At 45.2% G+C, this 14625-nt stretch overlaps 1 protein-coding gene across 1 annotated transcript in view; it reads left to right on the top strand.

The window, feature by feature from the left end:
- mcph1 (microcephalin 1) overlaps positions 1-13909 on the top strand; it is a 370028-nt gene extending 356119 nt beyond the window's left edge. Inside the window, exon 15 of the mRNA XM_078541909.1 lies at positions 13432-13909. Coding sequence (XP_078398035.1) covers positions 13432-13484 — 53 coding nt within the window. The 3' untranslated portion in view covers positions 13485-13909. The remainder of the gene's footprint in view (positions 1-13431) is intronic.
- Positions 13910-14625: the final 716 nt, after the last annotated feature.

The following is a 14625-nucleotide window of genomic DNA, read 5'->3' as shown; positions in this document are numbered from 1 at the left end:
TCTGAAAGAGTTATCTGTTTAGTTCCATTCCCCTGTCCTGTTCCCATATCTTGTCAAATTGTTCTTTTCAAATATTTATATATATTTCTTTTAAAAACTATTAAAGATTTTGCTTCCACCACCACTTCTGACACGGCATTCCATGTCACTGAACAACGTGAGTCTTCCAAACCTCTTATTTAATGATCTTAAATTTATGCCCTCTTTTTACTGATTCACCAACCAATGAAATAGAGTTTTGCTCCATAATTTTGAACACTCCCATCAAATTTCCTCTTAACCTTCTATGTTCTAGTAAGAGAATCCTAGTTTTACTGTCAACAACAACGACTTGCATTTGTATCACATCTTTAATATCAAAAAATGTCCTGATATGAAACACAGAGGTATGATCAGGCTAAGTGCAGGTCTACCCAATGATGGAAAGAGGGGGTGACCACATGCTTCATGATCATGGGTTTTAAGGAGGTTTTAAAAGGAAGAAGACAGATGGAAATGTTTTGGGACAGAATTCCAGAAAGAAAGCTGGATGTGGCCATCTAAAAGCACAGCTAAAAATAATGTGAAGAAAAGAAGGTGAGCACAGGCCTGAGTCAAATGAATAGGGAGCACTGGAGGGTTTCTAGGGGTGGAGGCACTTACAGAGATACGGGTGAAACTACTGAAGGGATTTAAACATAGGGGTGAAATGTTAAATTGGAGTCAGTGGGGACCTGAGAGCCAATATAGCTCAGAGAGAACCATAAGGATGGGAGAGTGGGGCTTGGTATGGGAGAGGATATGGGTAGCAGAGTTTTAGGTAAACTAATGGTGACAGAGCATGAAGGATAGAATGCCAGCTAGATCAAGGTGGAAGTGAGAACAAAGGTGCAGGCAATGTTTTCTGATATCACTCCACGTTCTCATGAGGTGGGAGCATTGAGGAGCAGTGGTGTAAGTGACCTGAACCCACAAAGTTTACAACAGGTAAGGAGGTAACAGTGGCAATGCCTCTGGGCCTGTAGCACAACAGGGAGATGGAGCAGAGGCCGTAGAGAAGGCAAGCTCAGCATCACCCCTTCTACCAAGTTGGAGCCAGATTCATCCATGCTCCTTGGCATTGACAGCTGACTCTCTAACTCAGCCAGTGCACCCAGCATCTCAGTGTACATGCCCAACTAGCACTTTCCTGTATTTAGCCCCATCAAGTTCCACATCCTAGTCCTCTGCAACAGATCTCATCTCCCACATCGCTCTCTAGTGAGTTGGCAACTGAACCATCCTTTACCCCTGGCCGGGCTACACACCACTCATGTCCAGTGACTCACCATGTGTTGACCCCAACACTAGCCTCCAAGGCACATGCAAGGTCAGTATCCTTGTGACTGATGGCAGTGAGTGTGAGATCAAATGACAAGGCTTCTTTATCAGTGACGTGTGTTGCTCTCTTTCCTTCTGCTGGGGCTCCTGTGACTGGGCAGGTGGTAGTTCTTGCGTGTCTGAAAACAGAAACTCAGAAGGGGAAGGCTGGTCTGAAGTTTAGGGTGGAAAACAAGACATCCGTGACCACATCGTCATCGGCTGGAAAGAAGCTTAGAGTAAAAAGGGGAGATAGAATAGTGAGGTTGCATCTTTCTACCTAAAACCTGTTGACTTTGGTATCATCTTAGTGAATCATTTCTGCACCCTTTCCATGGCCTTGATATCTTTCTCAAAGCAAGGCAACCAAATTTGAACTGCTAGCTGCAACCTAACAAATGATTCTTATAGAATAAGTATCACCCCTTTGCTTTTGTATTCTATACCCATCTTTATAAAACCTACAATCCCAGCTTTTTCAACTCATTTGCCCACTTTTAAAGATTTATGGATATGAACTATTTAGCCTCCTGAAATCCTGCTCCTTTTAAAGTGTTACTGATTAGTATATATGTTCTCTCCTTATTAACCCTCCCAAAAATGATTGGCTCACATTTCTGCCAATTTGGTTTCATCTGGCAGACTCATAGTCGTTTTACAGCACAGAAGGAGGCCATTCAGCCCATCGTGTCCATGCCGGTCAACAAAGATCTGACTACACTAATCCTATTTTCTAGTGTTTGGCCCATAGCCCTGGAGGCTGTGGCAATGCAGGGGAATATCCAAATACTTCTTAAATGCTATGAGAGTTTCTGACTCAACCACCCTTTCAGGCAGTGAGTTCCAGACTCCCACCACCCTCTGGGTGAAAACATTTCTCCTCAACTGCCCTCTTAGCCTTCTACCTCTTCCCTTAAATCTATGCCCACAGTTATTGACCCCTCTACTAATGGAACAAGTGCCTTCCTATCCACCCCATCTTTGCCCCTTATAATCTTATACACCTCTATCAGGTCCCCTTTCAACCTTCGTTCCTCCAAGTAAAACAGCCCCAGCCTATCCAGTCGTTCCTCAGCATCCTGGTAAATCTCCTCTGCACCTTCTCCAGTGCAAACACATCCTTCCTATAATGTGGCGACCAGAACTGCACACAGCACTCCAGTTGTGGCCTAACCAGCATTTTATACAGTTCCAGCGTAACATCCCTGTTCTCATATTCTATGCCTCAGCTAATAAAGGCATATGCCTTCTTAACCACCTCATCTTCCTGCCCTGCTACCTTCAGGGATCTGTGGATATGCACACCAAGGTCCTTCTGATCTTCAGTAGTTTCCAGAGTCCTACCATTCACAGTGTAATCCCTTGCCTTGTTAGCCCTCCCCAAGTGCATTACCTCACATTTTTCCAGGTTGAATTCCATTTGTCATTGCTCTGCCCACTTGACCAGTCCATTGATATCCTTCTGCTGTTTACGGCTAGTCTCCTCACTATTTACCAACCTACCAATTTTCGTGTCATTCGTGAACTTCTTGATCATAACCCCCACTTTTAAGTCTAAATCATTTACGTACACCACAAACAGCAAGGGCCCCAGCACCAAGCCTTGCTGAACCCCACTGGAAACAGACTTCCAGTCACAGAAACATCCCTCCACCCTCACCCTCTGCTCCCTGTCTCTCCTCCATCCCCACCCCCCTTCCGGTCCCCCTTTTTCCAATAATATATATATATTTTAAAATATATTTTTCTTTTCCCACCAATTTTAAAATTTATTTCGATCTATTGTTTTATCTCCACCTTTTAGCCCATTTCGATCCCTTCCCCCCACCCCACCCCCACTAGGGCCATCTGCCACTAGCTTGTCCTGGTTGCTACCCTTAATGTCCCCATTAGCACATTCCTTAGGTAATATCACCACCATCAACACCCCTTTGTCCTTTTGTCTGTGACATCTTTGGCAATCTCTTCTTTGCCTCCACCTATCACTGGCCCTCTATCCAGCTCTACCTGTCCCACCCCCCTCAACCAGCTTATATTTCACCTCATTTGTCTATTTCCTTAGTTCTGATGAAGAGTCATATGGACTTGAAACGTCAATTGTATTCCTCTCCGCAGATGCTGTCAGACCTGCTGAGTTTTTCCAGGTATTTTTGTTTTTGTTTCAGATTTCCAGCATCTGCAGTATTTTGCTTTTATCCTGTCTCTCAGCCAATTTTGGATCCAACATGCCACTTTGCCTTGGATCCCATGTGCTCCCACTTTCTTAACCAGTCTGCCATGAGGGACCTTATCAAAAGCCTTGATAAAGTCCATGTAGACGTATGCCAATCTCCATCTGCCAATTACACTAACCTATTCACGTCCTTCTGAAGTGTTTTGGAGTCTTAATAGTTAATTGTGCTCCCTATTTTTGTGTTGACAGTAATTTTTAATGCTGTGGTAATTGCATGCATGTCAATCGGAGGTCATGTGATCTACTGCGGGGGCTTCGACTAGTGAACCTTTAGCTCGGGCAATCCAGGGGTTGGGGTCCCCCAGACGAGAGATCAGGTGTAGGTGCAAGCACTCCTAGATGTCTCCGTAATAAAGTTTTGCTGTTTCTTTATGAAACCTGTCTGCTCCACCGAGCCATCACAAATGCTTTTCCCTCCACCCAAGTCGAGATCAAGAAGACTAATGGTTCCTATCCTGACTGTTTGCAATAATCTAGTCTGTAAAAATGTCCATTAATAACCACTTTCCATTTTTTGTCCTTTGTCCTAATTTGCTACCCATGCTGCCCCACTCATTTTAATAACACTTAACCTTAATTTGATGTGGCAGCCTTGGTTTACAATAGCACTCCTGACTCTGGGGTTGTGCTTCATGCCCCACTCCAGAAACCTGAGCACCAAATCCAAGATGGCAGTCCAGTACAGTACTGTGGGAGTCCTGCGCTATTGGATGTTTCTCAGATAAGCCACTTAACTGTGGCCCGATCTGACCTCTCGCATGCAGACAAAAGATCTCAGGGCACGATTCCAAGAAGAACAGGGGAGTTTTTCCTTTGTCCTAGCCTCAGCTAGGTTTATCCCTCAACAAGCATCACTAAAAATAGATTACCTGGTTAATTATTTCCTAACAGTTTGTGAAACCTTGTTGTGCGGAAGTTGGCTAGTGTTCCTGTACATTACAAAGGTGACAGCACATAAGAAATACAATTTACTGCGAATAGGACATCCTAAGGTTGTGAAAGGTGCTAACCAAATTTATGTTCTTTCTTTAACAAGCCTCCTACAGAGCAGCTTTAAAAAAAATTGGTGCAGGCAGCATCCACAACATTACATTTATCAATAAACTTCATTGTTTCCTCAAAGCATCCTATTGAATGTCCGCCATGATTTGTCTTTTACAGATTGCAGCAATTTTAAGGCTCAATTTTCAGCTTCTTTAAAATTTTCATTTTTAAAAATTTGTTTCGAGAAGCAGAGTTCCAGTTGTATCGCTATAGACACTGTTGTGGAATGTGTTTCTGAAATCTACTCATTTGGATCAAGACTAATACAATAAATGATTGTTACTATAATAACTACATCTGCCTATTGATTTAAAAGCTACTTACTATGGCATGCATAATAGATTGAAGTGGTTTGCAAAAGAGCAGTTCAGTTAATTGACTCCAATTTAAGCAATAGCTCAAAGTATTTATGAATACCAATTAAACCATTCAATTAAGCTTATTTAATGATCGTCATTTGTAAAATAATTTTTATTTCTTGTTCTCAACTGTGCTTGTGGACAAATGCAGTAAGGACTTTGTAATACGGGTAAAAGAATAGCAAAGGTTGTAACATTGCATTGCACACAAAAAAAGCAATTTTTCCCTTGTACAGTGCTGTAAAATATGTCTTACATTAGACATAATGAGGTGGAATTCTGAATTTGTACCATGTGTAATCAGGGAGTAAAGCAAATACACCATTTTAGTGATCTGATCTTTCACACTGCAAATGTTTACACGCCTAATATCACTGCGCTTGACTTTCCTTGTCTTGTCTTGTCTACTCTTACCTGTCAATCCATACAACCATTGCATCTCAGATCATTATAATGACTCCTCCCTCAGGCTAAAGACCTATACTCACAAATTTCCTCCAATTACATTAGATAAAAGTGAGTGTAAAATTAAGTCCTGAATTTTAGCACTGCAGGAAACAGTCATTTTCTGCTAGTTTCACAGAATCACAGAATTGTTAAAGTGCAGGAGGCCATTCGGCCCATCTTGTCTGCACCGGTTCTGCAATTGTTGAGACATTTTTAAAAATATATATATATTTATCCTCAGTGCACGGTATTGAATCTTACTTGAATGAATTTCATGACATCAAAATAAGTCAAATCAAAAACTGGAAAGCTTTCTCGATTGCATGCTCTTAAACAAGAAGGGCCTAATGTACATGTGCGTGGTTTGAAACTTAAATTTTTGTTATTAGGGGAGGAATATACAGTATGGGTTTGGTGCTTTCCTTGGCCTCAGTGGTTTGCTCTAATTTCCAGCTGTTTGAGCCCATTTTTGCATAATGGCATATACTGATGAACTAACTGATGGTTAGTTCAGTGGCTAGATGGTTAGTGTGTGGTTCAGAATAACACCAACAGGCGAGTTCAATTCCCATTCCAGCTGAGATAGACTAGGGACCTGCCTTCTCACCTGCCCCATGCTTTATGCAGAGTGGTGCCCCTCAAGCTATATAACCATTTGTCTCTCTTTTTAATAGCAAGAGATGCCTCAGGTCTCTCGTGGACTATGATTAATTGCCTACCTATATGCTAATGAGACTGGTAGGAAATTTGGGTGTACATAGATATCAGCAAAATTGCCACACACATTTGCAAAATTTCATGTGTTGTTTCCCAATTATGTCCCCAGTATATGCCACCCCTAAATGTACAACCTTTATACCTTAAATTGATACTGTAATAGTAAGAGAGGATATTAGCTCAGAAAATCTCAATATAGAATCAGCCAGGGTGGAGCTAAGAAGCAACAAGGGGCGGAAAACATTAGTGGGAGTTGTTTCTAGGTCTCCAAACAATAGTGGTAAGGTAGGGGACAGCATTAAACAGGAAATTAGAGATGCATGTAACAGGGGTGCTACAATAATCATGGGTGACTTTAATCTACATATAGTCTGGGCAAACCAAATTAGCAAGAATACCGTGGAGGATGAATTCTTGGAGTGCGTACAAGATTTTTTTTAGACCAATATATCGAGGAACTGACTAGGAAACAGGCTATCCTAGATTTGGTAGTGTGCAATGAAGAAAGGTTTAATTAATAATTTTGTTGTGCAGGGTCCTTTAGGGAACAATGATCATGACCTGATAGAGTTCTTTATTAGGATGGAAAGTGGAGTAGTCTGAAACTAGGTCCTAAATCTAAACAAAGGAAGGCATGAGGCGTGAGTTGGCTAAGATAGATTGGGGAACTTCATTAAAAGGCATGATGGTGAATAGGCAATGGTTAATATTTAAGGAACGTAAGTACGCATTGCAACTGCTATACGTTCCTTTCTGGTGCGAAAACACAACAGGAAAAGCAGCCCACCATGACTGACAAAAGAAATTAAGGATAGTATTACATCCAAAGAGGAGTCATATAAAGTTGCTAGAAAAAGTAGCAAGCCTGAGGATCAGGAGCAGTTTAGAATTCAGCAAAGGAGGACCAAGAGATTGATTAAGAGGGGAAGAACAGAGTATGAGAATAAACTTGCAAGGAACTTAAAAGTGGACTGAAAAAGCTTCTATAAGTATGTAAAAAGAAAAAGATTAGTGAAGACCAAATGTAGGCCCCTTACAGTCTGAAATGGGAGAACTTATAAAAGAGAACAAGGAAATGCCAGAGCAACCAAACAACTACTTTAGTTCTGTCTTCATGGAGGAAGACACAAATAATTTCCCAGAAATACTAGGGAACCAAGGGTCTAGTGAGAAGGAGGAATTGAAAGAAATTATTTTTAAAAAGTAGTGCTGGAGAAATCAATGAGACTGAAAGCTGATAAATCCTCAGGGCCTGATAACCTACATCCCAGGGTACTAAAGAAGGTGGCCATGGAAATAGTGGATGCGTTGGTTGTCACCTTACAAAATTCTGTAGATTCTGGAACAGTGCTGGCAGATTGGAGGGTGGCAAATGTAATCCCACTATTTAAAAAAGGAGGGAGGGAGAAAACAGCGAATTATAGGCCAGTTCGCCTAACATCAATAGTAGGGAAAATGCTAGAGTCTATTATAAAGGATGTGATAAAGGACACTTAGAAAATATTAATGGGATTAAACAAAGTCAACAGGGATTTATGAAAGGAAAATCATGTTTGATAAACCTACTGGAGTTTTTTGAGGATGTAACTAGCAGAATAGATAAGGGAGAACCAGTGGATGTGGTGTATTTGGATTTTCAGAAGGCTTTTGATAAAGTCCCACATAAGAGGTTAGTGTGTAAAATTAAAACACATGGGGTTAGGGGTAATAGATTGGCCTGTATTGAGAATTGGTTAGCAGACAGGAAACAGAGAGTAGGAATAAATGGGTCTTTTTCGGACTGGCAAACGATGACTAGTGGGGCAAACGTCCTGAGGTCACTGCGCGCCATCGTGATATTTCGGTGGGCGGGCGCGCAATGCTCTCCGATGCGCGCCCGCCATTAATTAACAGGCTACTTAAGGCCCTTGAGGCAGCAATTGACACTGATTTTTCAGGGCCCATGCGATCTTCAGGTCGTCGCACGGGCGCAGCGGGCAGGCAGGTAGGCCACATTTTTATAAACGTCATCTACGGGTGGGATATGAGGGGTGAGTGGGGTCGTGAGTGTTACTTGTCAGACATTTAATGCTTAAAGTTACTGATAAATGCCTGTGTGAGCAGGAATACTTCAAAACTTTTCACAGCTGCTTGGCCAGGAGCAACAGGCTTCAGGTCAGGACTCTGCGTAAACATCATTCCTGGGGCCTTGCTGGTTTCAGGAAGCCTTCCCTTAGCCTGGGAATGGGAGTTGTGCTGTCCACTGGAGGCATCTCCTCTGAGGAGGAAAGGAGGGCCAGAAGGGGGAGGAGGCCAGGAGTGCACATTCAGCCTCCAGGGGAGCCACCTTTGGGAGAAGAGGCGCAGGCACAAGGGGCGCAGGGCCAACAGGAAGTACAAGGCGGAAGGGGCCGCAGAAGACGCCACTATCCTGCTGCCAGGGTATACAGACATCGAAGCAGCTACTTCAATATGTCTGAGGTGCAGTGCCGAAGGAGGCTCCATCTCTCAAGGGAGACAGTGACATTTGTCAGATGATAGGCCCTGAGATCTGCGCCAACTGTGTGGGTGGGCACCCCATGCCATTGGGGTTGAAGGTCACGGCTGCCCTCAACTTCTATGCCTCCGGCTCTTTCTCGGGGTCAGTGGGTGATCTTTGCGGAGTCTCCCAATCAGCTGTTCACGCTTGTGTCAAGCAGGTGACAGATGCTCTGTTCAGGCGTGCATTGACTTTCATCCACTTCTGCTGGGACCAGGTCAGCCAGACACAGCGAGCCAGATGCTTTGCAGCGATTGCTGGCTTCCCCCGCGTCCAGGGTGCAATCAACTGCACATATGTGGCCATCAAGGCGCCAGCTGGTGAGTCCGGTGCCTTCATCAACAGGAAGGGATTCTACCCCTTGAACATGCAGATAATGTGTGATCACAAGATGCAGATTCTGCAAGTCTGTGCAAGGTAGCCAGGCAGCTTCCATGACGCTTACATCCTGAGACACTCCCAGGTGCCGAGGCTCTTCAGTGCTCCAGCCCAGCTGGATGGATGGCTGCTGGGTGACAAGGGCTATCCCCTCAGAAGGTGACTCATGACGCCTCTCCTATATCCAAGAACAGAGGCTGAGCAGCAGTACAACAGGAGCTATACCTCCACAAGGGTTGTGGTGGAGAGAACCATCTGTCTTCTCAAGATGCACTTCTGATGCCTGGATCATTCAGGGAGCGCACTCCAATACCCCCCAGATCATGTGCAGCTGATAGTGTTTGCATGCTGCGCTCTCCACAGTCTGGCGCTGGAAAAGGGCGACGCAGTGGAAGAAGAAGATGCAGACGCAGTTGCTCCGGCTGCACACGATGAGTCCAGCAGTGAGTCCAAGGCTGAGCACGCACAGGAGAACACTGAGGGGGTAGATGCTGACCCGGGCATCCTCCAGGGAGGCAGGGACACCCAGGAGGCTTTAATCCAATGAACGTTCAGTTAGCCCACCACAGATGACCTCCAACACAAGCCAGGACTGCAGGCTCCAAACTCGATACCTGAGTGCAAAATCTGCCTGGGTAGGAACATTAACTAAGGGCCTCGTCAATAAAGCTCAGTGTCAAACAAGACACTCATAACATCATAGGTTCCCATCCACCTGCAGAAGTAAGGAATCACCCTGAGCCATGCTCACATATCAAAATTTAATTATTTAACAAAATGAAACAGAAAATAAAATGAAAGCAAAGGTGTTACGCATCACACCAAGTGGTCATCAACGAATAGCGGAGCAACATAAAACCACCAGTGAGAAACCTGTGTTGTGCCTAAGGTGCCTTAAGTTTACGTTTCCAGGTGCTACGTCTAGGTGCTCCCCCTCGCTGGCACTGGCATCTGAGACAGCCCGCTCACTGTGCTGTCCTGTTGGCCTCGATGACCTTGGCGGGAGTCCTCTGGCCCGTGGAGCCTGTGATGGCCCCGCCTGGGAGGGAGCGGCCAGTTCCACAGCTGGCATCTCCCCAGTTGCCGCAGCCTCATTGGATCCCAAGGTCCTTGGCAGAGGGGCGGAGTAGCTGCTGCTCTCATCCGGAGTGCCCTGAGAGGAGCCCACAGAGATGACAGGCAGCTCCTGCGCCAACATGAGGCCGCTTCGGACTTCCCTGCTCACCACTGATGGATGGGCACCGAGCTGTGATACTTGGTGCCCAAACCATCTCCCACACTGGCACTGACCAGCTGAGGTCAATGCCACTGTGAGGGCTTGCAGGTCCGAGCACAACCCCAGGAGGCCCTGATTTGTCTCCTGGAGGAGCCTCTCCACGAGAGTCGCCACTCCCTCCATGGAGGAAGCATGGCGTTCGGCCATGAGGGTCATTGCATCAGATGCTCCGCGTGGACTCCTCTGGCACGGGCACCATGCCACGCATTGCCTCATGTATCTTCGCCAGATCCTCCCGCCTACCCTGCTGGACTTCCAGCGTCTGCTGCCCTCCGACTGCCGGCACCATGGGCACTCTCTGTCTCCGTCCACACCTCAGTGTGAAGTTGCCTCACCACTGTGCCCCAGGACATTAGCCGACGATCTAATTCCCACCAAGGTGCTAGTATCTACACTGGTGCCTGCCTGGCGGAGATGGTGTGACGCTGGTGAGTCCAATTGTTCAGGGCCCTCAGGTGTCAGAGGCGGCCCCTCTGCCCCCTCCTCCCGGCCCTGCCCCAGCAATGCTGAAAGGAAGAACGAGGACGTATGATTAGTTAAAGTGGAGACAATGTCAATGTGCATCCCTGTCCCCCGGGATCAGTATGCGCTCAGCCTTCCCTAATCAATGGTCAACCCATGTTGCAAGCTTCAATCACTGAAAATTCAGCAGTGCCATAGCTGCTGGGACACACATGGTGACCTCAATGCTCGGCAATCATACCTCCCCGTGACACCTCAGCCTCACTGCCACCGGTAGACCTGGGCGCATTGCGCCTCTCCAGTTCCATCGTCTCCTGCTCGTATCTGATGATGGCCAACTGGGCCTAGCCTCCGCCAGTCTGCATCCGCTCGGCGGCATTGTGCGCAGTCTTCTGAAAAGGAGAGAGGAGCATTGATTAGTCCAGCCTGTCCCTGGATTCCCATTGCATCCCTACCACCCCAACCAGAGTGGGACATTGCAGGACTCCAGTGATTTGTAACCCCGCAGCTGCTGCACACTCGCCAAGCAGCCAGGGCTGACCCCCCCTTGTCCACATGCTGCCTCCATCACATTTGGCACCACATGGTCTAACCTTGCAAAGGAAGGAGGCACAAGCACATGAAATGCCAAGGCCAGCAGATGGATCTGTGCCCCGCCACCTGGAAGCTCCCCTCCCAGCATGTTAGCACCCTGACTTTGACATGTTTCACAGTTCCAGCACTGTGCCTAGATGCAGATCCTTGAGGTTGCCCCCAAAACAGCACTCTGGGTGTCAGTCTAACACATGTTGTGGGTGCAGAACCCATCTCAGCACTACCCTGTCTGGGTGAACTAGGCATGGGCAATATCTGCTGGCCCACCCAGTGAGGGAAACATGCCGTGAAGGATTCAATGTTGTAACTGCACTCAGAGTTGGGGGGTGCGGCGCTGGGGGGAAAGCCTACCTGCTGCATTAAGTGACCTCTGCCAACATGGTACTCACCCTTCCCAAGCGAAAGAGGTCATTAAATTGCTCGTGGCACTGGACCCACGTGCATTGCACCACATCATGGGAGCTGACTATGTCTGCCAGCTCCTCCCAGGCACATTTGGTCAGGTTGGGGGGCCTCCTCCTCCCGTCCCTCGGAACGAGGACCTCCCGCAGTGCTGCCACCTCCTCCAGGAGGGCAGCTAGGCACTCATCAGAAAAGCAAGGGGCACAGTGCACCGCTGCCCTACCCTCCTGCCTGGCCTGCTCTCCAGCAGCGCTCTGGGGAGCCCTTCTGCTGGCCATGATGAACAGCCTTTGCAAGGCTGCCTGCGCTCTATTTGAACAGGCCGCCGGGTCGCCATTGGACCGGGTGGTCATTGCACTCCCACCGCCGCCCGCCCACTCCCGCTGTCCTCGGGAGTCGTGCTTCACGCTGGGCGGATCTTAATTGGCCCACCCATGTAAAATGGCAGCGCGGAACCGATCGCAGGCAACGATCGGCTCCGCACCCACTCCCAAACGGCCCGCCCGACGGGGAGAAAATTCTCCCCTATGTTTCTGTTGTTTCTGTGTGACTTTGTGTGTGAAATGCCTGCCAGATTTGCCTACACAACAATTACAATTAAAAGTAATTAAGAGTACGCACATTGCTTTGATATATTTTTGACAGGATAAGATGCGAAATTATGTATTTTCTGTTGTTGCTGTCATAGTTCAAGCTCACTGGATCATTCTGTTCTAAGGACTGGTTATTACTTCATCAATAGTGCTTAATACAATATGATGATAGGTCAAAGTCACATATTGTCCCTGATGTGTCTCTTGTCTACTTAAAGGGAGGATTCAGAGGGCAGCATAGTGGTGTTTTAACTGAATGCATTACAAGTTCTGGGAATGGGGTCAATCAAGCTAAACTGTGGTCATCCAAATAGAAACTGAAGGCTGCAAAGTTATTGTAAATCTTAAGCCACATTGAGTAGACTTGGCTTTGAGTGGCAGTTTATTTTTGGGCAGATACTGGGAAAACAATAGCGTTCAAGCTACACCTACATTCCCTATCTCACTGGAGCCGCAGCAATAATAAGGTGCACTAGATGAAGGAGATGTCATCACTACACAAGAATGTTCATAACAAAATGATGGGAGTTTGAAGTCAGTCTTGACTCAGTATTAGCACTCGCTTCTGATTGATTCAAGCACCGCTGCAGAGACTTGAGCACATATTCTAGGGTTATACTTCATTACTGCACAGAAGAAGTTAAATCTTTCAGGTGAGATATTAGGTCAATGCCCCATCTGCATTCTCAAGTGGACATAAAAGATCTCATGATATATTCAAAGAAAAGCAGAAAAATTCTCTCAATGTCCTTACCAACATTTAGCCCTCAGCCAATACCTAAAATAAATGATCAGGTCATTTGTTTCATTGTTATTTGTGATACTTTGCTGTGAGCAAGTTGGCTGTTGCATGTCCTACATCACAATAGTGACTACAATTCAGGAGTACTTTATTAGCTGCGAAGTACATTGAGATGCTCTGAGAATGCGAAAGGAACAATATAACTGCAAGCTCTTTCTTGAGTTTTCATGTCTTTAGACAGTAAGATTTATACAAATGTTGCATTTGTCTTCTCTGTGGAGCAGTAAACCAACTAATTATTTCTCCTTCATCCTTTCCCACACTCTAGATTGTATTACCCAACACAAGCTCTGCTCCATCGATGGCTACATCCTAGAATAGAGAAAGCACTGATGATAAAACTGCTTCAGAGGAGGAGTCTGCTTCAGTTTGTTAACTTATTCATTGTTCCTTTTAGCAAAGCTGATACATAAGAATAATAGGCCATATTTTATAAACAATTGATGACTTCACATAATATTTTTAACAAGGGGTTTACATGACACAAAAGTGTACTATGAAAGAAGAAAAGACCCATAAATTGAGGTGTCATCAATCCTTTTGGATTGTTCTGTGTGTGTAGTGTGATTGTAAAGTGCTTTAATATGTTTTATGGACATTTACATCTGTTTTAATAAAGTTGTTATAAAAATATTCACAGTTCTCAACTTAATCTCTTGGTTTGAAGATTACACCTTTAACAATAGCCTGCATGTGATTTTAGTGGATGAACATTCAATGTGTTTGCATGACACTGCTTTTTCTCCTGTTCTACCTATTTAAAAAAATGTATAACAATGATGAAAAATAATGGTGTGAGTGATATATAAACAGATGAAACATTCTTCTGCTACTGAACAGTTGTGGAGCAAAAACACAAGGATAATGCACAGTAAAAGCTTTCAGTCCTGTTCAGTAGGATATATTCTCTCAAATAAAGTAGTTGATACCAGGAAATATTTAATTGTATATAAGATGAAATGGCTAAAACCTCTTTAGACTCTTTTGAAACCTCGTCAAAATTAAACTGTTCTAAGAGTAGCGTACAGTACACCCACTTCTAAAGCTACCATCACTCACTGGGTATTTAACATGTAACAGATTATTCAACTCATTCAGCTCGTTTTGGCAAAAGCTCATTATGTGACGAAAATAAACTAACAGCAATAACTATTCTATACAAAAAAACACAAATTTGGCTACTTACACACAAGTTATTGCACCAAAATTTATGCTGAACAGAATTATGTGTATGATATGGTTCTCAGTAACACTGCTGTATTGTGCTGTAGACAAGAGTGCCCAGACAGCACTGGCATCTTCAGACTTAGTCTCATAATGGCTAACGCCTGAAAATATGCCAATCCAAGTTTCACAGGGAGTCCCTCGTTGCTGGGCCTGTAACGATGCCATCTGAATTACTTTGTAACAAGTCTGGAGGCTTGAAACAGCAGCTCTCCGTAGTGTGTGGAGAAAATTGAAT

The sequence above is a fragment of the Cetorhinus maximus genome, chromosome 5 (genome assembly GCF_964194155.1).
Source record: "Cetorhinus maximus chromosome 5, sCetMax3.hap1.1, whole genome shotgun sequence".
Classification (NCBI taxonomy): domain Eukaryota; kingdom Metazoa; phylum Chordata; class Chondrichthyes; order Lamniformes; family Cetorhinidae; genus Cetorhinus; species Cetorhinus maximus.
The sequence above is the reverse complement of the archived record's forward strand: the minus strand, read 5'-3'. Positions and strand labels throughout refer to the sequence as shown.